Here is a 22,995-nt window from a genome sequence, read left to right on the forward strand (position 1 = left end):
CCAGCGATGGCCATGGCCACAAGCCTGACCTTCTGGACTTCAGCTACAGAAAAGTGATGTGGATTCCATGCCCTGATGTCTGTGGGTCTGCAGATACACTCTCACCATGGCTGGCATTTATAATTCAATGGAGTTTTGATTGTCTCTGGGGGAATTAAGGAAAATGGGGTTACAGTGAAAGATCTGTTTATATTTTAAAAATGTGCCTTGTGAAATCCCTCACAAGATTCACCTTAATGCATTCCTTGAGTCAGGAGTGAGTAATGTGATTTAGCTTCTACATTTTACAGGATCTGCAGCTGTAGAATTAGAAAATGGAGGTAAAATAAATAATAAAAATAAAACAAGTGCCAGAGAGACACAATTGCCATTCTAAGCAGAAGGCAACTCCTGTAAGTGGGAGTGTCAGGTAGAGCCTGCTGGGCTTCTTTAGGGAAATAACAGGACAGCATCTTTCCATCACTGAAACCATCTGGGAAACAGCTTCTGTAGGAAGTACTCCACAGCTCCTCGTTTCTCATGTTGTCTTATGTTAGGCCAGCCACTACTCAGGGACCTGACACAGATTCTAATTTGGCAAATAAAGGTTTGTATGTGCCCAGAATGGGGAGCAGATATGGCAAGAGTGAAAATGGGCAGTGGTGGCTGGTTTCTGGTTTGGGTTTTTACAGCAAGCCCTGCCAGATGCTGAGTTTGTCCCTGCCCTGGGCTGGCCTCTGGGATTGCTGTGAATGCAGAGCTGTGATTGCAGTGCTATGATTGCAGTGCTCTGATTGCAGGGCTGTGAATGCAGGACTGTGATTGCTGGGCTGTGATTGCAGTGCTCTGAATGCAGTGCTGTGACTGCAGTGCTCTGAATGCAGTGCTATGATTGCAGTGCTCTGAATGCTGGGCTGTGATTGCAGTGCTGTGAATGCAGCACTGTGACTGCTGAGCTGTGATTTCAGAGCTGTGAATGCAGTGCTGTGATTGCAGAGCTGTGAATGCAGTGCTGTGATTGCTGAGCTGTGATTGCAGTGCTGTGATTGCTGATCTGTGAATGCAGTGCTGTGAATGCAGTGCTGTGATTGCTGAGCTGTGATTTCAGAGCTGTGAATGCAGTGCTGTGAATGCAGTGCTGTGATTGCTGAGCTGTGATTGCAGTGCTCTGAATGTAGTGCTGTGAATGCAGAGTTGTGATTGCAGTGATCTGAATGTAGTGCTGTGAATGCAGAGCTGTGATTTCAGAGCTGTGAATGCAGTGCTGTGATTGCAGAGCTGTGATTGCAGTGCTGTGATTGCTGATCTGTGATTGCAGTGCTCTGAATGTAGTGCTGTGATTGCAGTGATCTGAATGTAGTGCTGTGAATGCAGAGCTGTGATTTCAGAGCTGTGAATGTAGTGCTGTGAATGCAGAGCTGTGATTGCAGTGCTCTGAATGTAGTGCTGTGAATGCAGAGCTGTGATTTCAGAGCTGTGAATGTAGTGCTGTGATTGCAGAGCTGTGATTGCAGTGTGGGGTCCATCACTGCCCTGGCTGGAGCGCAGCACCAGGGGATGCACAGACATCCCAGAGCAAGCTCCAAGCAATGTTAAAGCAGATCTCTGTAGTACCCTGCAGCGTTAACACATTTTAACTCTCTTCCTTCCCTTCCCTCCCCCTCCAACCACCCATCTGTAATGATTTTGCCTTTCTATTTGCTAATGAAGTCGAAGCAACCGGGAGCAGCAGCCTTAATGCTGGATGAAACGCTGCTCCCTGGAGTGCTGTGTGTGTGACACAGCGGGGGGAGCGCTGGATGTCGGGTTGGTCTTTCTGTGAGATACCTGTGCAGTGAACTTGACATCCCTGTCTAGACAGATAACTTATTTCCTTTTCCCTATCACTTTGCAATGTAAGTCTGAACATTCTTAGTCTTTCAAATACGAATGAAACAATTTTTTTTTAACAGTTTGCAAACTTCTTTCTGATTTTATTCCTTTTCTCCTCTGTCTGGTACTCACTGGAATCGATTTTTAATTGAAATCGCTCCACCTCTAGGTCAGCCTGAAAGGTGCAACCATTACATTTCTGTCTTCTCAAGTTTGGAACATATTTTTCATTTTGCAGCTATAGAAATTAGCTCTCTTTGCTTCCAAAAGAGCAGCAGTTACAAGAAACAAGCAGCCTGAGCAGCCAAAAACCAAAAGGTAGCAATAAGCAAAGCCCTGGCAGAAAGCCTGGGGAGTGCACTGGTGCCCCACTGCTATGTTTTGGGGCAGCTTTTTTGTACATAGCTAACTGGGCCAAAACTCAAGGAGCTCCCTGGGGACTGGGGAAGATGTCTGAACTGAGGGGGAAAGGGTCTGTGAAGGTGCAGCCACAGGGCAGAGGCACCAATTTGCTGTGATTTCCCTTTGGATGCAACGATCAGATCCATACTTCAACGTGTTTGGGCAGATAGTTCCACTTCAGGTTTTTTAGGGGTTTTTTGGGTTTTTTTGGTTTGTTTTTTTTTTATACAGTTCTGTTCAGTTTTCATGAAAATCTGAAAATGATGAAAATTTATATTTCCTATCAGTTCCACTGAACTGATGAACTTAGAGTTACTCCTTTATTTTTCAGTGTGGCCAGAGCTCTGCCTCTCCAAATACTGTGTGCTTTGTCCTGTCTAGCTTCCATTTATTTTTCTGCTTTTGTGCATGCTGTTCACCTTTCACATTCTGGAAATTGCTTTAAATGTAGATACATCCATTTGTGACTCCACACTCAGGATTTTAAAAGTTACTAGAAAATTCAAAGTAACATACGTCAGATCTGAGTCTTTGCTGCTGATTCACATAATTGGTTTTTGGGATTTTGGTTTTCTCATTTTCTTCTTTTATTAACAGATGTTCTCTTCCATTTTAAAGGGCTTGAAAATGTCAATTGTTTAAAGTACCAAGTCTGATCATTCTTTATCCTCTCTGTGTTTTTCAGCTTTTTTTTTCCTGCAAGATCACCAAGCAGCACTCAGCACATTTAATTCACTCTGTAGACCTCAGTTACAGATTAGTAGACTCATTCCCTTCACACAGCAGAATTTAGAGAAATATTTATTTCTCTAAATAATATGGGATTAAAGAATATGGGATTTAGAGAAATAGAAGTAAGCAGAAAACACCGGACTTTAAGCAGGGGCTCAGACACAAAAACAAGTTACCTGGCTTGGGAAGTTTTAAAGGAGCAGCTGGGCTTCAGGAACTGGCTATATCCATGCTTTTAGCATGACTCAGAAAGGAGGATATTGATTTAGTTTTGTCTGGAACACAGAAGGATGGGTGAAGTCCACCTATCTGGTATTTTCAGTGGTTTAAACCATGCACACAAAGATGCACAGCTCAGCTTGGCCATGGCAAATTTCTTCATTTTTGGTCACATTTTGCTCCCTTGAGCTCCACATTGTCATTGACTTGGAATATTTTGGATGGGCTGTCGGGCATATTGTCTGAGTTGTGTTTCATCATTAACCACACATTCATGCTTGAGCTTCCTGTAGGTTTCTAGGCAGGTGGGCACTTCCAAGCTGAAACTGAATGAGGCACTCTGAGTGATCACCTGGAGGATCCTGGCTCCAAAACATGCCTCCAGCCACAAACTTCAATGCTCCAGGGCACTTTCCCTAACTTAGAGCGATGGACAGGTACCTGATTTTGAAAAGGGAAAACATCTTCCCCTTCATTCCTCAGTTGTCCTTCCCAGACCCATTCTGGGGTGAGCCAGAGGACAGCAAAGGAGAGTCCCCAGGGTAGCAGCTACAAAGACATCAGCTTGTTCTTTAAATATTCAGAAATCATACGAAGTGCTCTTGGCCACTGAAAACTGCTGAAGGTCGTCCAGTGATCAGGCAGCAACAATGATGCTTTGCCTCTGTTTCCCCCTGCTGCCTTCCCTGCTCCTTGGACACATCTGTCACACAATGTTGGATATTGAAGAGGGTTTTCTTATCCCTGTAGGCCTGGTTTTTACCCCCAAATAAAGGTTTTGCAAGACTTTAATGGAAAGCACTAGAGAAATTCAACATCCTGTCAGAGCTGGGGCACAGGCTGACTGAGGAGATGACGCACAGCCCCAGGGCTGCCTCAGGGAAGGGTTTCTTGTGCCCTTGTTCCCATTTCTATCCATCTTGCAGCTCCAGCAAAGAGCTCAGGATAAACACAACTTGGGCCTTTAATAATGTACAGCTTACAGTGAACAAGGCAGCAACCTTGTGTGTCTACTCCTTTTCAAAGGGTGCCTCTCTTCTGTTTCCTCCATCAAGGTGAGGGCCAGAGGCAGGTTTAACACTTCCCTGGCTGATAGCAGGAGAGCTTGGTGATGGAGAGGGGAGCACAGAGGTTCTGGGGACAGCCAGAGGGATGTCAGACAGGGATAGGAGACAGCACAGAGGCACGTGAAACCTGCCCCCTTCTGTTGTGTCAGTAATTCACCACTCCTGTTTCAGTGCAAACACATTCACTGTATAATGCACATGCAAGTTGTCATCTCAGGAGGCTGCTCTGCCCAGCAAGGATGCCAAGGGCTCCTCCCTCCAGTTGCCTGAAGTGCCACCTGAGGGGTGACTTGAGGACATCTGAGACCTCCTTGAGGCAGATGTGAAGCAAGGTGCTCCATGAGGATGTCAAATGGCACCAGATCTGTGTTTAAGCAGCTGCCCCTCTGGACTGCCACATGGGAGAACAGCTGCCAAAAATGCACATTTTGTACCTTCACATCATTCCAAAGTCATGTTGGGTTACAAATTATAGATCCAAGTGCCAACTTTGCCTGTCACAATTCCCAGCAAGACATTTCAGCTGGGCCAATTAAGACTCAGTATGGTAACTTTCTGTAAGTTATTTCTTTTAGCATTTCAGCAATGGGCCTGGCTGCCAAGTGACATTTCTGAGCACTTTGTTCTAAGCTGAGGCAGTCTCTGATGATCCAAGCCACCCTGTGAAGACATGAGCAGTAATCCCTTCAAAGACACAACCCTCCTTTTCCTCTGAAATGCCTTTGGCAGTTTGTTCCTTTCTGAAAGAAAACAGCAAGTGCTACAACATGATATATAGTTTATTGCTATTAATTTTTTATATGTTATTTCTAAGCATATCCTATCTCTTTAAGTTTCTTATTAGTTGGAATAATTTTCCTATTTAAGGGAATCTGCCTGTTGAATTGCAGAGTTTTCCTACTTAATTAAACTCCAAATGAATTTCACTGTTAATTTTTCAGATATCCATTTGCTCAGTACAAATAAGGGGAACATATGTCCTGTCAGCATTTTCCTGCTGCAATAATATACATGCAGCTTCCTCACCAGCTCACTCCTATGAGGGTGGGAGATATCCACAAGAGGATATGTCTGAGTGACTGGAAGCCAGAAACCTCCAGGAGCTGTCCCAAATCACTGGCACTGTGTTCAGTCAGTGCAGAGCTGGGAAGGAGGCAGATAATAAAGAGAAGGGGAATTAACCAAGACTTGTGGTCACTGTTCAGATCTTCCTTGAGCAAAGATTCATGCATAGTTTTCCATATCACCTTCACAAATAATTGGGAAAGACCAATTAAACTGCTTGGAGGCAAGCTCTGGAGCAGGAATTATTAAAATGCCATACCCTGCTCACAGCTTGTACCTGAAGCTAGGTCAGGCCACACCACAGGCACAGGAGTCAAATACTACAGTCACTGCTTGGGATTTTCTGAATGGTATTTTGTGTGTCTGTAGAGAAGGGAGTTCAGAGACATTTCCAAATTCTGGAGGTGATCAACTGTGAAGTTTAAATCTGTTTCATTGTTGGGATAGGCCATAACAATATACTGCTTCACAGATAATTCTGCATAACATAGTTTTTCTATCTCATTCTATCAGCTGCAGCATCTCTCTCCATTCTTACTGCAGCCCAAGAAGTCCTCACATCAAATCTTCCCCCACCAGTCTTGTCTGTCACATCTAGACCAGCCTACATGTTATTGTCTCTTTAATTTTGCTAAGCAGGACTTCATCTTGGCTTACACCCTCCTACACATGCTTCTCATATTATCCTCTAATTTTATTTCACATCCCTTATTTTGTATTTCCAGGCAGTTGCTATTTCTCTTAGTTCTGTTGTTTTACATTATTCTCCTGACCTGATTATATGATCATCCTATTTTTCATATGATCACATTTCACCTTCTGCTTTCCCCAGTTCTGATGGGTTTTCATTTATTGTGCTGGCAAGGTTTTGATGTCAATTCACCAATTAATTCTTGCTACCACCACATGTTGTTAATATGGAATAGATGACTATGGAGTTTTGAGAACTTGAGCCCTAATTTCCAGCAGTTTTAAGGGGACACAAGGAGCTCAGGGCTGACCTGCCAGTTTGGGAGTCCAGATGTCTCCAAAGGATGGCTGTACTGAACAGACTGTAGAAATCTGCAGTATCTCACATGAGGAAAAGAACGAAAAGAGGAAACATCTCATGTTTATTACAGCAGTAATGATATCACAGTGGGGGTGTGTTGCCTTATTCCAGATTTATAGCTGGGATCTGTGAATGTCCCAGGGCTCAGCATGCAATCCCAAAGACACTCTATTTGCATGTACTCCACATTCAATAAATAAAAAATGGAAGTGTCAGAGATGCATTTTAAAACACTCTGTTATTAAGCAGCTGCCAGCAGATCTTGTGCTTTTTGGTCATTACTCTCCCACAAGCTCTCCCTCTGTGTTGTGACGAGCTGGAGATGTTTGAGCTTTTCTGCCAGCCTGACAACCAAAACATAGGGGGAAAAAAAAGGATGGGGGAAAAGTTAACTTTAAATCTGTGTGTCTTAAGATGAAATCCTGCCTGCAGACAGTCCCAGCCTGGAAGAAGGAGTGATGAATAAGCCCCATTTCTTCCTGTGAGTAACCACTTCACTGGCAACCTCAGCCATACAGCCCTACACACCAAGGGACACTGGTGGGCCGTGAAATTTGAATCTGTATCAATGATACATTTAACTTCCCATCCTTCACTCCAGTTCCAGATAGACATAATTCATGAAGGACAGGTTTTGCAGTTAGCAAACAGAAACAAAGCCAGTGTTAATGCAAAGGTCAATTTTTTGCCAATCCGCTCTTTTTCTTCACATTCATGTTCTGAGAGGTGATTAAAGCAAGACAATGCTATTACTTGGAATGAAAGTATGAAGATTTTTTTTTTCCTCTGAGGTGCAAAGGATGCAGAGGGAAGAGTGAGACCTGTGAGATCTCTGAGCAGGGCCCTCTTTCACACCTCCACCCCCTTTTCAAGCTGTCTGTTCCCTCCCCAGCCCACTTAACTCACACCTCTAGCAAGGGAGACACAGGACTGTCATTTCTGCAGCACATCCCTTCTTCCCCTAAACCCTGTGTGAGTGGACAGACCACCAGATCTCACAGATCTCTTGCTGGGTCTTGCATGACCCCAGCAAAGCTGAAGCTTAACTTTCATCTAGGCTGCCAGCCTGGAAGAAAAACTCAGGTGGTCCTGAGAGAGGTCCCTGTATCCTCACCAATGTCCACCCCATGGTCACTTGTCCCCTGAAGCTGTCTTCTCCAGCTTCTTCTTCTTCTTCTTCTCTATTTTGCTGTCCCTTTTTCTACTCATTTCTCCCTTGCCAGAACCTTCTGATTTCACCTCTGGGCATCACACAGGCTCATGTCAACTCTATAACCATGGTGTATTTAACCACTGCAGTCAGCTCCCTTATTTTCACCCTCTAGAACATAATCCTTTTCTTCTTTTTTTTTCCAGCAGAAGGCAACACACTGCCACTCAATTACCTCTGAAAGATGAGTAAATTTATAGCTCTTCCACCCCTGCAAAGGCAAAAGCAAAATTTTAATTTGCTTTCTTCAAGAAAGACTTTTCCTGCTCCATTATATTGGCACTTACCCTCTGCCAGGGCCTTACACACTGCATGATGTGCAAGAAGAAGAGTCACAGGGAATAAAATCATTTGTGCTGCAAGGTACCTCAGCCATTCAGTAATTAATCTGAATTATTTTTGTATTTGGGCTGGAATGGAAGGATGAATTCCAGCTCAGTGAGAGCTGAATGTTTCTGTGCCCCAGATGTTTTGTGCATGCCTGCAGATATTTCCCCACTAATTGCCACACCTGGCACCTACACAGGTGACAACAAGCACAAGCTGATGTCTCTCACTTCACCCAACAGCTCTGCCAGGTTTGTTGACTTGGTTGAGATCTTGCTCTTTACCCAGGGCCTTAAAACCACGGTCCCAAAGTGAAGGTGCCTGGATCCTACCACATGTGAAATTACCTGAAATTACCTGAATTACCCCCCATGATTATTTTCCTGAATTACTGTTGGGTCCTCCCAAAAAAAGCAGCATCACAGATGACACTGAAAGTTTAAAATTCGCTGCCTTGGGCTTTTTTATTATTATTCTGCTTCCTCTGTGAGAGATGAACTGCAGTCCCAACCTTGTGTTCTTTATTTGCAGGTGATTTTGACTTAGCTGCACTATTGATCCCAAGATGAATAGGAAGCCCAGGAGCTTAAGCCCTGTCCCCAAAGGTGTGAAAGCTTCATTAGATTTATGAAATTCTCCAGGATATACTGGGGCTCTGCAGTCTATCTAGCAAAGAGGCTTTACATTTTACTCACATTCACATGATTTGTATTCCTTGTTGAATTATTATTTTTTATTATTTTTATTTGGACTCAAGATTTTTCCTCTAGCTCAACTGCACAAGAAATGCAGTCAATCAGTAGGTGGGGAGGTGAGCAGTCCATCCCCCATGAGTCTCAGATATTCCATTTCTCAGACTCGTCCTAGCACTACCATCTCCACATCCTTTCTCTCAGGCAGAACAGATTTGGCATTTTCCTCTGAGGGAATCAATGAGGCTTCATGATTTCCTCTTTTTTTGACCTGGGATAAGCAAAAGCATCTTTAGGAGGGGTCAGATAAAAGCAGGAAGCAATGGTCTTACAGGTGTGTCCCAGTTTTGGCTGGGATAGAGTCAATATTTTTTCACAGTGAAGGTTTTGTTTTGTGTTTTTTATGGAACCAGTGCTGGTAACTCAGGGATGCTTTCCTTATCCCTGGGCAGTGCATGCACAGGGCCAAGACCTTTCCTGCTCCTCATCCTGCCCCACCAGTGAGGAGGCTGGGGGTACACAGGGAGTTGGGAGGGACAGGACAGCTGAGCCCAGCCCAAGGGATACCCCAGACCACAGGCTCAGCACACACAGCTGGGGGAAGGAGGAGGAAGGGGAGGATGTTTGAAGCAGTGGTGTTTGCCTTCTCAAGTCACCTCTGTGTGACAGAGCCTGGCTTTTCTGGAGAAGGCTGAACACCCTCCTGCCCACAGGAAATGGGGAATGAACTCCCTGGTTTGATTTTCTTGAGAGAACAGCTTTTGTTTCACCTATTGAGCTGTCCTTATCTCAGCCCACCACTTTTCTCACTTCCTCTCTTCCAATTCCCTCCCTCATCCCATCGTGTGGGAGTGAGTGAGTGGCTGAGTGGGGTTGAGTTGTCACCTGGGGTTAAACCACAACAAGATGCAAAGAAAGCCTGGCATCACTTTGTGACTCAAAGCAGGAACATCAGCCAGCTGTGGGGACAAAGCACCAGGCAGCACAGTGCACACCATGGCTGAGGTGGTGCTGGGGTACCAAGGGGACCACTTAGAACCAACATTTTTTAATAACTTCCCTCACAGTGTGTCATGGGGAGTTAGTGGCAGATCTCTGACATTTGTACAACAGACTAATTCAGAGGCTGAGAAGTCCAGAGAGGATAATGAACTTAGACAGGTATTGTCTAAATGAGAGAAGAAAAAGGCCACTTTGTATATATAAGAAATACAATCCAAAATGTGGAGTTTTTATTCAGAAAGAGAATGAAGCCTTGAAAGCAACAAAACAGAAGTAGCCTGAGGACAGACACTAAGGTGAGTGTAAGGTGAGCAGAAACTGGTAAATATCATCAAAACATGACCACAGATCAGGGCTGTTCCCTGGAATAGCCACAGGTTCTGCTGCTCCACAGGGAAAAGAGACAGGCAGTGCATGGGGTACACTGGCAGGATTGGTGAGGAGGACAGCAAGGACTGCTGAAGATCAGGAAGAAGGAGACATGACAGCTACACACTCGAGGATTTTGCAAAATGGCAACATCCAAAGAAACACAAACAGGTTTCAATATAGCTGTGTGTGGAGGGAATGTAAATCAGCCTGCTGGAAGAGCAGAAAACCCTCTCTGACAGGCAGATCAAGCTGCCTGTGAAGTCACACAGCTTCCAAGAGGCAGGGCAGGAGTGTCCTTCACCCAGTCTGGACCAGCACCAGACAACTTCCCCAGCCACAGCCACCTCCTCTGGGCTGCCCCGGAGAAAACCTCCCACCCCATCAAGGCAATGCTGTGCCAGCAGTTTCCACTTACCTAAAGATAAAACAGAAACATTTTTGATTGCCCTTTTCTGCAGTTTTGGTGAAATTTCAGCATGACAAACTGTTACAGGAATGACATCTTTCTAGGCATTTCTAGCTTTTGTGCATAGCAAGAAAACACAGTTTTCTTCACATGAAATAGTGACTGTTCTCACCATTAAATGGCTGTTTGGATTTTTGTTACATTTTCTGCTTACAAAAACCCTTGGACATGGGCATTATTTTAAGCTAGCTCTAGCAACGATACTTGCAGTCATAACAAAAATGGAGCTTTCAAAGACCCTTTACAGCTCTGATTTTCCTCACTTCTGCCTGGAGAGCATCAAAATTTTTGCTTGCTTGTTCAAGGCAGTATTACTGAGGATATAATATACTTATGGTATATTTTTAAGAAGGCATTTCACAAGCAACATCCCCAGATTACAGGCAGTACCCCTTTTCTACAGGTGTATTTTTGGCTGTACCTGGTGGTACCCTGGAGCAGCCTGGGGTCACAGGGACAGCCACCTGGTCAGAGCATTTGGATGTGATGTGCAAAACTCTTGTCCCACTATCAGCCCTCAGTGGGCTGCAGCCTCATTAACCAAATCCTTCATCCTCCCTTAAATTCACTTCGCTAAATGGTGGCAATGCACCAATCTGGAGCAGGTTTGGTTTGGTTTGGTTTGGTTTGGTTTGGTTTGGTTTGGTTTGGTTTGGTTTGGTTTGGTTTGGTTTGGTTTGGTTTGGTTTGGTTTGGTTTGGTGGGAGTTCCCCCACTTCCTCTCACAGAAGAACCATGGGGTGCACGAAGTGTTGCTGTAATTAAAACCTCTCTGCTGAATTGCACCAGGCAGGCCTGTGCTAAACAAGGACTTTGAGCTCCCAGGCTCCACACACCATCCTGGCTGACCTTTACAGAGTGTTTCTGCTGTGCCATTAATTTTCACAGGTCCCTTAGGTGGGCACTTCAGAGAGCCTTCCCTCGCTTTGCATGCTGCAATTCCCGGGTTATGGCATTTTCAGACACACCAGCCAGAGACCCATGCAGGCTTATTTTATTTAATGGGTATTTTTATATATCCTTTAATCAAATATTTGGCTGCTGCAATCATCTTGGCTAATGAATGTGAGCAGGACCCCTCTGTGTCCAGTGCCTGGCTCCTTCTCTTCATTTCACACCCTCATCACACCATTCCTCCCCTAATATAGGGATATGGATATAGGGCATCTTGTCAGAATCTAATTTATTATTTCTAAGCATTTCTGGAATATATTTCTTCCTCTTGAACTAGAATCTGAAATAGTGAATTTGTTTCCTATAAGGTAGCCCCCCTAAATGATTAAACCTGTGACCACACTGCTAATTTAAATACACTATTTCTAAAAGCTATTGAAAAAGGTCCACTACTCAAAATCATTTTTCAAGATCTTGCTTTATTTAAAGGCACAGCCCTGATAAAAAAACACCTCTGAATCCAACCACTTAAACATATTTTAAGATGTCCGAGAGTTACTTGGGCAGATTTACCAATAATGAAGATAATGAAGGCAAACACTGCAGTGACAAAGGGAGGCCAGGCAGTGTAAGGTCCTGCTTTGGACAATCACATCCCAAGTAGCAGTCTCTGCCCAGAAGAGCTCCCAGTAATTACAGCCCCACCAGAAGCAAAATGGCATGTAATACAGAGCAGTTTATGACACCTGTGGTGCATCCCAATTCTACAAACAACTATGGCAAACATTATATAGCTTTCCTTTGGGGACGAGTGAAAATTACACACAGAGGGACTGGAAATCTATTAAGCCATTCAGCAGGTAATAATTCCTGCCAAATCAGGCAGTAATGTGAGCTGCTTATTAGCTGTATTAGATACCCGCAGACAGAAGGCATCCAGCACCGTTCTGTGGCACAGCATTATCCCTTGATTTGTTTCAGGCCACTTGTATTTGTCACCCACCCCCTCAGGAAGCCAAAGCCACCACCTGGCATCGGTTAGCTGGAGGCTTTCCTCTGTAAATTGATCTTTGTGAATTAAGGCAGCAGAAGCTGTGGGCTGAATTACACCCAGCTGTGTGCAGGGTTGTTTTAAGAGGAGATTGTATTTTCAACTCAGGTGAGCCAAGGAAGGGATGAGCAAGTTTTTCTGCTCCAGTAAATCATACACTGAAGGCTTTGTGGTCTTCCCCAAAACACAGCTTCACACAGACCAAGAGCTCTAGCAGCAGCAGCATCAGACTTAACAATAAAATGATCAATGCTCCTGCAAGAAAAGAGGAGAGAGAAAATGCATCAACAGATATTTTGCAGGCATAAAGTGTAAAAATTAGATTAGTTATGTGACTCCTTGACCAATTGTTGGGTAATAATCTTGGAGAGCAATCTAATTTAAATTTCTATTTACTGTTATTACATTACAGCCACTAACAAGAGCCTTTCAGTCCTTTCCCTCCTTTTTTCCTGATTGCCTTCACCCTTCTACTGTGGAGCTGTTTATCTGAAACGCCACGTGGAGCAGGCAGTCCCACACTTTACCCCTGGGGCAAAGGGCCCCACACTGCAGAGGTACCATCCCCATTTGTGTATAAAGAGCTCAGGCACCTCAGTTCCATAAATGACCCATCCCTCTGTCCTGTAACCCAAAAAAACACACCAGGTTTTAGTTATCACATTATTTCCATGTAATACCTAAGAATCATGGCAGAGGGACACCATATAAAAATATCCAGGAAGTCACTCAAGACTTGCACTCATTACATAAAGACCTGGCTGTTAAATGGTCTTTCCCATCACATCTTAATTTTATAATTTTAAAGGGCAGATCTGGAGTTTTCTGAGCCACTTCTATCTAAAGTCTATTAAACATGATATCTTCACAGTGTGAATGAGTAAAGTGCCTTTTCAATATTGCCTGTGCACATCAATATAAAGATAATATTGAAAAGTCAGTTGTGTTTGCCAAGTGAACGTGCACATTTTACATGCTCACTTAGGGCAGTGCACTGTGGCAGTGGCAAGCCAAGGCTTTTAAGGCAAATACAAATACTATAAAAACTGAATTAAATTTTTCTATATCTTTGCAGTTGCCACTTATTCTATATTCATCTGCTCTTTTTTTAGTCCCCATGTGAAACTGAGCACCATCCCCTGCTGAAATGCTGACACTTGCAGTTATAACTTCATTGCAGCAGAAAAGCCTCAGGAAGAGGAGTCTGGATCCTGCTGCCAGAGCCTGGCTGAGGGGTGGAAGGTGAGGGAGGTCACCAGGCTGGCTGGTGGTGCCACAGTGCTGTCTGAAAGCTCTGGCCATGTGGTTTGAAGCAAGGAGTCTCCCAGCCCTGCAGCTCCTTCCTTCTTCAGCAGGTATTGACTGTTTATCAAATATTGGAAAAGTGCCTTTCCTGATCTACCACCCAGACAGCAAGAGGAGCCCCTGTACCATCGTTACCTTTCTCTTTACGTCTAGACATTTGTCCTGCCTTAGGAATTTCCAGTCCCCCTCTCTTCTCCTCTGCTCTCAAACACACCTGAAATGAAGTATGCAAAGTTATCCCTATGCTGAACAATGGAAAAAAGCCCAAATGATATTTGATGTGAATAGGGGTTAAAGGCAGAAAGAGAATATAAATCCTGCATTGTCATTAATACTCATGAAGAGAAAAATATTTTTTCCTTTTGGAAAAATAGCAGACAGAGCAGCAAAGGGACTTTCATCACTTTCTGGCTTTGGCTGCAGCAGCAGCAGGTGGCAGGGGTCACACATCTGAGGAGACTCAGGGGATTCACAGCAGCCCTACATCCCGTGGTCCTGCAGCAGCACCTCCTCTGCCAGGATCAGGGCTGAGGCAGCTGCCAGCACTGCCCACCAGGAGAGGAAAAACCTGCAGATAGGATCAGACAGGTGCAAATGTTTACTGACAACAAAATTTCACATTTCCAGTGTGTTTTGAATGAAACTTTTAAATGCAATTTTTTTAATGACAGTTAATTTCCCCTCAGATTTTTTTATTTAAACTACTCTGACTTGTTTGAGGTTCTAAAGAGCAAGAACTCTGAAAATTAATAAATTGCCACACTGCTATGTATTTAACAAAAATTCTAAGGACCAACAGCCCATGTACCCAGCAGAAGGCACGTGTGTGGTGACAAAAGCTGTCAGGGAAGATTCTTGGAGGGCTAAGGAGTAAGCAAAGAAAGCTGCTCTGGATGCATACCTGCAATGATCTGCAGGATTCAGCTCTGTGCAATTCCTCTCTCCAGGTTCTTAACCTTGCTTTGACTGCTGGAGCCAAACCTATTTCTCATTTGAAGGAAAATTAACCTTCCAAGTGAAAGTCAGGGTTCCAGGCTGCACAGAGGTGCTGAAAAAAGGAAAACCACAGAGACCCCAGCTGCAGGTCTGTCAGTTCAATTCTCACCTCCCTGCACACCAACCTCTCTCTCTACACAAGCTCCAGGTGTATTTTATCTGTCCCTCCAACACACCCATTTATAACATGGTTAAACTGCTAGGGGATTGGAAAATAGTGTGCCATTTAGTCTCCCTGTCTTTTGGAGGCTGGAAAATTCTCATTTTGGAGGCTGCAATTCTCATCAGAGTTGGAGTGGGTTACAGCACCTGACAGCCATTACCTGGAGAAAGCATCCAACTACTGCTACCCAATTTCTTCAGCTGGGAGAGGAGCTGAGAGAGGAGCTGGGGGCAGGCATGAAGGGGAAGGCTGTGTTCAGGCAGCACACCTGAACCATGAGCACGGTCTGGATGTCACCACCAATGGCACAGAATCCCCTTGTCCCCATGCCATCTCTGCTTCCTCAGCCTACTGCTCACCTCTGCCACTGCCACAGCAAATACATCCCACTCATCAGGGGAATTATGGACATAATGGAATAAGGAAAAAACCCCACAGAGGACAGCAGTTGCAGAGTGCTACAAAATGTGACATCAACCCCACAGGTCACAAAGCATTGTCTCCTGTCATCCCTTTGTCATTAGTTTTCATCTATTCAGCTCTGTAGGGCATAGACAATAAATGAGAAACCCTTTCCCTGAGTACAGGAGGAGCAAGGGACCACAGATATTCATTGGGCAGTACTTGTCCCAGCAAGGAGCTGCCATCACCACAGTTTCCCAGCCCAGAGGCTCAGAGGCTTTTGCCACATCCATGCAGTGAGGAGCTGAAGTATCAAGTGACCGAGTCCACCAGCAGAACAACCCCAGGAACTCCAGGATCACCTGGGAAAACACACGGGCTGTGCTGTGGGATGCACCTCCCATTCCCCTGCTCCATGACCTGTGCTCAGCCCCTCTGGCTCAGCCCCTGCTGCATCAGGCACCGTCTCACCTCTGTCTTGCAGACAGCTCGGTGTTGTTTGACTTGGACAGGCTTTAGCAGCTGCCAGGGTGCTGCAGGGCATGCAGAGGTAAGAGAGTGAAAGGACCATGAGTTGGAGGTGGCTGCTCAAACAGAACAAAGTCATCCCCCTCCCCCAGGGTGTTTCACAGCTGAGGAAAGGTGTATCTGCCCTTTCTGAGCTCGCTGTCAGCTTGCACATTTGGCAGATAAACCACATTAGACATTTTGTAGGTCAGATGAGTTAATGGAGGTGAGAGAGGAGCAGAAGGTTTCCAGGTCATGACTTCATGAAATCAAAGTGCATTAGCAATAATTAGAGGAGTTCTTCTATAAATCCTCATAGCTCTGTAAAATACAAGAGGCACACACAGCTGCTGCCCAGCTCCATTCAGCCCAGGACCATTTCCAGGGTATCTGCTCAGGCTGAACACTGTGATTACACCAGAACAGCCTGGTATGGCCCAGCTCCCCAAAACAATGTAAAAACTTTCCTCTTCCCCAAATCACCCCTCAGGTAACAGCACAATTTGCTCAGAGAAGCCTGGTGAGCCATACTGAGAGCAGTGCCGAGACATCCGTGCAGTATCACCACAGCAGGGTAAGATTATCATTGCCTGCACTTTGTAGGGGACGAGCACAAAACACTAAAGGCACCTCCAGTCTCTGTCAGGACCACGATAAGCAGAGATCTCCCTGGCTTTATCTCTGCTTATGGGATGGGTGCATGCTCATGCCATCTCTGTGCACTCCCTACAACCAGGTGCAAGGAAAGGTTGAGGTAATTCAGAATTGAATCGCAATGAGAATGCAAAATCCAGGCAGTTATCTCTTGGTGTCACATCCTGCATGTGACATGGATTCCCTCTCAGTGCACCTCGGTATTCCCTGTGCCGAGGGGCTCAGTCCTGCTCAGCATCCACAGCTGAGCTCACACCACTTCTGGCTGGAGCATCTGCAGGGAGACATCTCCGGATTCCTTGGCTCCAGGTACAAAGACAAGGCTCTAATCTTCCTCACCTTGACGCGACTACAAAAGCAGCAGCCTTTCCAGGAGGGTTTGTGGTCACACGCTTTCAGTCAGCTGCTTTTCTCCATGCAGGTTGTGCCAAGGGGTTTTCCAGGCTGCAGCCATGCCGGATTTCTTGTAGGAAAGTGCCATCCTGTGGCCAAGTGTGAAGCCCTGAGTGCAGCGAGCCTGCCCACTCCTGCCAGGCAGCCTCGCACAATCACAGCTCATGAAGTGCTGCACAAAGGCCAATTCCCCCCTCCCCACGGTGCTTCAGCTGCAATTCTGCATCACAACAGATTCGTGCATGCTCCTGATTTGCTGGGTTCCTTGGGAGATTTACCAGCTGCTTCCTATTTGTTATTTATTACCGTGTTTGGGGCACAACTTGGGGTATTTTTCACCACTAGCAGTCTAGCTAAATCAGAGTTTGGAAATTGGAGAAAACAATGAAACCAACCCATAGCTAAACACCACCTTGCCGAATGGGTTTTGGGGGTTCCATCTCAGAGCAGTCACTGCTGACACAGCCCTTGCCATGCTGTGGGCAGCCCTGGGCTCTGAAACAGGTCAGGGATGGGGAGACTCAAACAAGACCAGGGGAAAATTTTCCATACAGCTGAGTAGCCAGGGCATTCAGGTGGGAAGGAGAGATGTATTTAAACCCCTGCTCCACTTAATGTTCTTTTATTAAAAAAAATCGGAACAACTCCAAGATGCTAAAAGAGGTTAGTCCTGGGTGCTCAGGCAGGTCAGCTTCTGGGTTTTCATGAAGTGGAAATGGCTTCTTCTGTGCCGGTTTGTCTTTCAAACAAAACAGCTTTCCTGACCTTTTAATTTATGAGAAGCAGAAAAAAAACCCGAGCTCTTTTCTCAGCCGTCTCAGTGTTACATGCTCCATATCAAGCACTACATCTTCAGCTCCTGTAAACTAATTGCTCCCTGGGCCTCCCTCCAGCAGTAAATGCATTTACACTAATATATATATATATTTACAGTGCAACTTTGGGGAGAAAAACCCTACAGCCACTATGTGTGCTGCTGCCCAAACACACAGGGGGGCACTGCTTCCCACGGAGGTGAGAGACACCTGCTGCCAACACTGCAACCCAGTTTTTGATAAAAATGCTGTGAGCAAAGAGACATCTGCAGCATCCACATGGGATCCTGTTTAAAACAGGAAACTCACAGGCTTGTACTGGAACAGGGGACTGGCACTTAGAGCAGATTATTTCTGCATTTTGCTTCTGTGGAGGAATTTTTTTTTAAAAATCAACCAAAACAAGTATTAAGTGATGCTAACAATGTATATATCTTAATTTTACTGTCAGAGGAGTTTTAGTCCTGCACAGAGAACAGCAGCTATCAGGCAGGGAGGCTGCACAGCACTAGCCCACAGCTGGCAGCAGGAGCTCAGCCAGCCCAGCAGTTGCCTCCAGGCAGCTTTTCAAGTGATAACTCATCCATCCCAACAATACCTAACATTTGGTACAAACATTTTCACAAAATGAAGAGATGAGCCTAAAAGAACTTGGCAGTGACCTTTGATTTATTCCAAGTTCAGCTGCATGAAACTACCAGCTTTTAAGCCAATTAAACCTGAAGTCCTACTTCATCTACTGGAATAAAATCAAATTCCTAGAGGAGGGTAAAGTGAGCCAAGTTCAGGCAGGCCAGACTGCAGCTGTTTAGTTCTCTTTGCTATTTTCTGTGCACAGTCAGCACTGCTCCAGCTCATCCTGCAGGCAGCAGGACAGTAGAAGTGTAAGTCTCCTTTATAGAATTATAAAATTAGTAGGTGGGGAATGACCACCTCAGCTTTCAGCAGGTGGGGAGAGCCTGCTCCTGTGTCTTTGAGATTTCTTTCTTGAAGGCCCAGCCCTCCTGGACTCCTCCTCCCTTCAGGATGGTCTCCTCAGGGATTCTGTCATCCAGTCTCACACACAGGACACAAAGCTATGCCCTGACCTCAGTCCCATTAAATCCTCCTACATGGATTTAAAATTGCCTTCTCCATGTAACCTCTCCAGTAACGAGCCTTTGGAGAAAAAAATATCATTTCATGCTCTGTGGGGTTTTTTTAAGCACTTGCCTTTGTAATGAACCTTTTGGATGCTTTAAGGCCACCACACAGAACAATGTGAGATCCACATTTCAAGATTGCAGAGGGTTTTCCTGGAACTGCCTGTGTTTAACACTGTACAGTGTGTGCTTTACACAATCCCTGGGATGCCCTACCCAGGGGCTGCTCAGCCCCTTCACCACTCACCAGCAGAGCTGATGTGCAGAACACTGTGAGCCCTTTCCAGACAGATATTCCCACTGTACAAGACTGAATTTACTACTATGTATGGTGTGTTTAAGTATTGACGACTCTCCATGCAGTCCAAGTCATTAATAGGAGCTGCTCATACTTTTTTTTAGTTCTCTTAACACACCCAAAATTAGCTGTTGGTGTGTAACTTCCCCAAAAGTACATCTAGTTTAAAAAAAAAAACAAAAAACAAAAAACACACTGCAAAAAACTCCCACTTACTCCATTCCATGAGAAAATTAATGTAATTTTAGATGACAGCTACAAAAAAAAATATTAAAAAAAAATATCAATGCTTGTGTAAGGGCATGGTTTCTCCCCCTTCTCTTCTACACAAATGACAAACAGAAGCTTTAAGCAGCTCCCCTGGGGCCCCAGGAAGATGAACACAGAACTTGTGCAACACCCAAGATATCTCTACAGCGGTGTGTGACAGGAAGAGGAATTCACTCCTTCTCTTTGCACTTGCTCACTGTTATCTATCTGTGTCGGGACTTTAGGTTTTTCAAGTGAATTCTTAACACTCTTGTTTTCTAGAGAAGAAAAAGATCCTTGCTTTATCTTCACACCACTGCAGTTATCAAACTATCCTGTCACTAGATAGGATACAGTGGCAGAACCAGGATTGCTGGAAAAGCATAACTCAAATTAACTTTATTTTATATATATTTGCCAATTGGTCTTCCTTACAAAATGAATCAGCCTACAGTTATGACTCAAACTGAGTTTAAAAGTGAGTTATAAGAACTAAAACACTATCACTGTTACAGAGATGTTACCAATATAGTTTTGTAATAAAATTGTTCAAAAATGTGTTGTTTGCATTATGTTCTGTTTGATTCCAGCATATAAATTTTTTACAATGTTTGCTGTAAAAACAACTTTCCCACATTCATCCTTGTTTTGGAGTCACGTGGAGCACCAAGTTATGAAGCTCTGGCAATTGATAAGCTTCTCTGATAAAAACATGAGCCATCTTTGGGCTATCTCCCTCTTGTGGACTTCTATGCAAACAGCCTCAACTCCATCTGTGGCCCAGAAGTGCCTAAAAATTGAGTTTTCTCTCATCAAATATCAACAGAAATTGTAAGCAATTGCAGCCACTACAGAAAGTGTTCTTCCTAGAAAGAATGAGAAAGAGATTGTTTTCACTTTATTTTTATCTACATGGTATTTTCTTGCAGAAAAACCACAGAGATTGAAAACGCAGTGCTGACTCCTGAATAGCACCACCTGCAAGAAAGTGGGGGGAAAAAAGTTACAGAACAAAGTAGATGAACAAAGCCAACAGTGGAGGAGCTGTCAGGCTTCTCTAGGTAAGTGCTAGCTAACTGAACACACAAACTGCAGTTCTAAAATGCTCACACTTGAGTTACACAAAGCACATTACATCTCTACCTCACAGACCAACCTCACTCCTCAAAAGCCACAGCGGATATGTAGGGACCCATGCTCAGAACTTCCCATGTCATGAGATGAACAAGTCTGACACCAACATAAAAAGAAATTTTGTGCCTTTATTGGAATGGTGTTAGGCTTTAAATACACCAAATTTTGATAACCTGATTATTTGGTTTAATTAGAAATGACACTACAGAACTGCAATACTGGTCCAACAGTCTTGTCTTTACTTTTTTTTTTTTTTTTTTAAAGCAAGAGATAGTATGAAAATGCACCAAGTAATCAGAAAGCACTAGCAGGCATTGGTTAATCCAAGATAGTAGCTTCTTAGTTCCAAAAGCACTCGCATTGTATGGAACCCAGGATTTAGACTGGTCATGATTTGCAAGAGCTAGTTGCATGAGTCATGACTTTTTTTTCTTTTTTTTAAATTTACTTTCAAGTTGGTCACTGGTAAATTTTTTTTCCTCAAATATTACAGTTTCTTTTATTCATATTTTTCCTCAAAGTATAAAAAAGTATGAAATATAAACAAGCTCCTGTATTGCACCCATGAAGGGGTACAATGGAAGCATTAGAGAGCTGACTATCTACACACCATCAAATCCCATCAAATCTTGGATAATTCATTAATATACAAAATATCAGGGCACAGAAAGAACTAAAATCCACTTTTTCTTTGTTTTGTTACGCACAGGTTCAAATAATCAATCTAAAGAAAAAACGTGATCCTTTTGGCTTTCCACTACATCCGCATGTTGAGACACTTATTAAAATGATCCTGCTTAATTGTGTTTGGTCTTTTTCATATTGTCAAGTCATGTTTGTTATCTTAATACCAGCCATCAGACAAACAAGTAATCAGAAAGACTCTTCCTCCTCCCCACTTCCCCAGCCCTGACCCCTGCAGGGTCAGCTTTAAGACATGACTCCAAACACAGGGTTGTGACGACAGATGCTAGGGCCAATCTCTTCATAATCTTTTTTGGTATGGCATACTTGGTAGAATTCAGGCTGTAAAGGGAAGGAAAAAAACATTAGTGTATGGTATAGACACCTTGTTTTAACAGTATTAACTTTTATGTAGCCAGTGGAAAAAGATAAAGATAGCACAGAAATCCTAGAATTGAGTTACATCATGCATGGCTAAACACCAATGCAAAGAATATACTCTGCCACAAAACTAAAATGCACTATTTAACAACTCACACAAAGCTTTAATTCAGCTTTCATTTGCTCTTCCACGTCTTTAAAGTCTAATGCAAAAACAGGAAAGGTATATTTACCACCTGAGGTATATCAGAAATTCCTCTACCACACTTAATATACAATTAATATACTATGAGAGATGAGAGCTCCAAAAGCACAGTCAGGATGGCTCAAGCATGCTCAGCTTGACAGCTAAACTCACTGTGGAAGCCAGCATTGATCCTCCAAACCAGACTGCATATCTCTGCATATGGTGTGTAATGACTTGGACATCAATGGGCTTCGGCTGCAGAAAGAAGGAGAGAGAAGCAGCTCATTAGAAGTCACTTCTGCTGGTAAAAACCAGTTCTGGTTTTAAAGGAGTGTATACATCAAGTTACTTTTCATAAATTAGTATTTTTACAAGTGCTGTGTATGTAAATTTACATCTATGGCATCAGACTTTCCCTTGTACAATCAAGAGTAAGAAACAGCTCCTGCTTATAGATCAAGTTATCTGCTTTATCAGACAGAGATACTTCCATTCACACCCAGTTCTTTTCACACAATGTTCTGATTAACTTCTTGATGAGATATGTATTTCTGTATTTATAAGCATTAATCCTTTCTACCTAAACTCTTCAAAAACACACACTTTAGGAAACTGATTTTCAAGCTTCATGTGATTATTCTAACAAAGCATCAGTTGCAGATTGAAAATTTATTCAGGATCCATACAGTCAATCATGTTTTTCTGAACTACAGCATCCATTCCAGTCAGCCATTCCCTTTCCCTCCATAGGGAAACCTGTTGGTTACACAAACTATTCCTTACTGCTGCCCATAGAAACTGCCAGTGTATGTAACAGTTTCAGAATTTATTTGTTACAGCCCAACCTGTTGAAATTTGAAACAGTATCTAACACTATCTAAAAATGTTCTGTAACACATTTGCAAAACTCCAGCCAGGGATTCTTTGCCATGCCTGGCACCTAGAAGACAAGAAGAATCCAATTTCCTTACTCAGATTCTGCTTCCTTACTAAGTGGTATGAGTCTAGTAAAGAAAACATGATGTTTCTTGGGCCAGACAACTGTGCATGACTGAAATTTCAGAGTTGTCTACATGGCATATTATAAAGCTCTGCTGGGGCTTTAAAGGATTGTTTGAGGTTGCCTAGCTAGATTGCTACTAAAAAATAAATGAGAAAAATAATTTCAATTTTGCTTTAAAAGGAAAAACCCACAACTTTTTTTTTTTTTCTCTCTGCTGGTCTTTTATTTATGCAGAGACAACAGAAAGATGCAGCAGTTAGGTCACAGGTCTGAAGTGGGAA

At 43.7% G+C, this 22,995-nt stretch overlaps 1 protein-coding gene and 2 long non-coding RNA genes across 4 annotated transcripts in view; 1 reads left to right on the top strand and 2 right to left on the bottom strand.

The window, feature by feature from the left end:
• Nucleotides 1–11,809: 11,809 nt before the first annotated feature.
• On the bottom strand, nt 11,810–17,088 carry LOC111932298 (uncharacterized). Its single transcript, XR_015289527.1, has 6 exons — nt 16,768–17,088; nt 15,739–15,800; nt 14,608–14,754; nt 14,111–14,274; nt 13,842–13,920; nt 11,810–12,656 (listed from the first exon to the last, which is right to left on the bottom strand). It is a non-coding gene; the product is annotated as an uncharacterized LOC111932298 (long non-coding RNA).
• LOC111932299 (uncharacterized) lies at nt 15,734–16,348 on the top strand. The gene is made up of 2 exons (XR_002866063.2): nt 15,734–15,817; nt 16,265–16,348. It is a non-coding gene; the product is annotated as an uncharacterized LOC111932299 (long non-coding RNA).
• A 3,479-nt stretch (nt 17,089–20,567) lies between the features above and the next one.
• The window catches only part of ACTR3 (actin related protein 3), a 28,751-nt gene continuing 26,323 nt past the window's right edge, over nt 20,568–22,995 (bottom strand). For both annotated transcript variants that reach the window (XM_086898598.1, XM_086898597.1), the window contains exons 11-12: nt 21,883–21,966; nt 20,568–21,485 (exon numbers count right to left, since the gene is read on the bottom strand). In XM_086898598.1, the coding sequence (XP_086754724.1) occupies nt 21,390–21,485; nt 21,883–21,966 (180 nt within the window). In that variant the 3' untranslated portion in view covers nt 20,568–21,389. The remainder of the gene's footprint in view (nt 21,486–21,882; nt 21,967–22,995) is intronic.

Source organism: Cyanistes caeruleus, chromosome 7 (assembly GCF_971803275.1).
Source record: "Cyanistes caeruleus chromosome 7, bCyaCae1.hap1.1, whole genome shotgun sequence".
Classification (NCBI taxonomy): Eukaryota; Metazoa; Chordata; class Aves; order Passeriformes; family Paridae; genus Cyanistes; species Cyanistes caeruleus.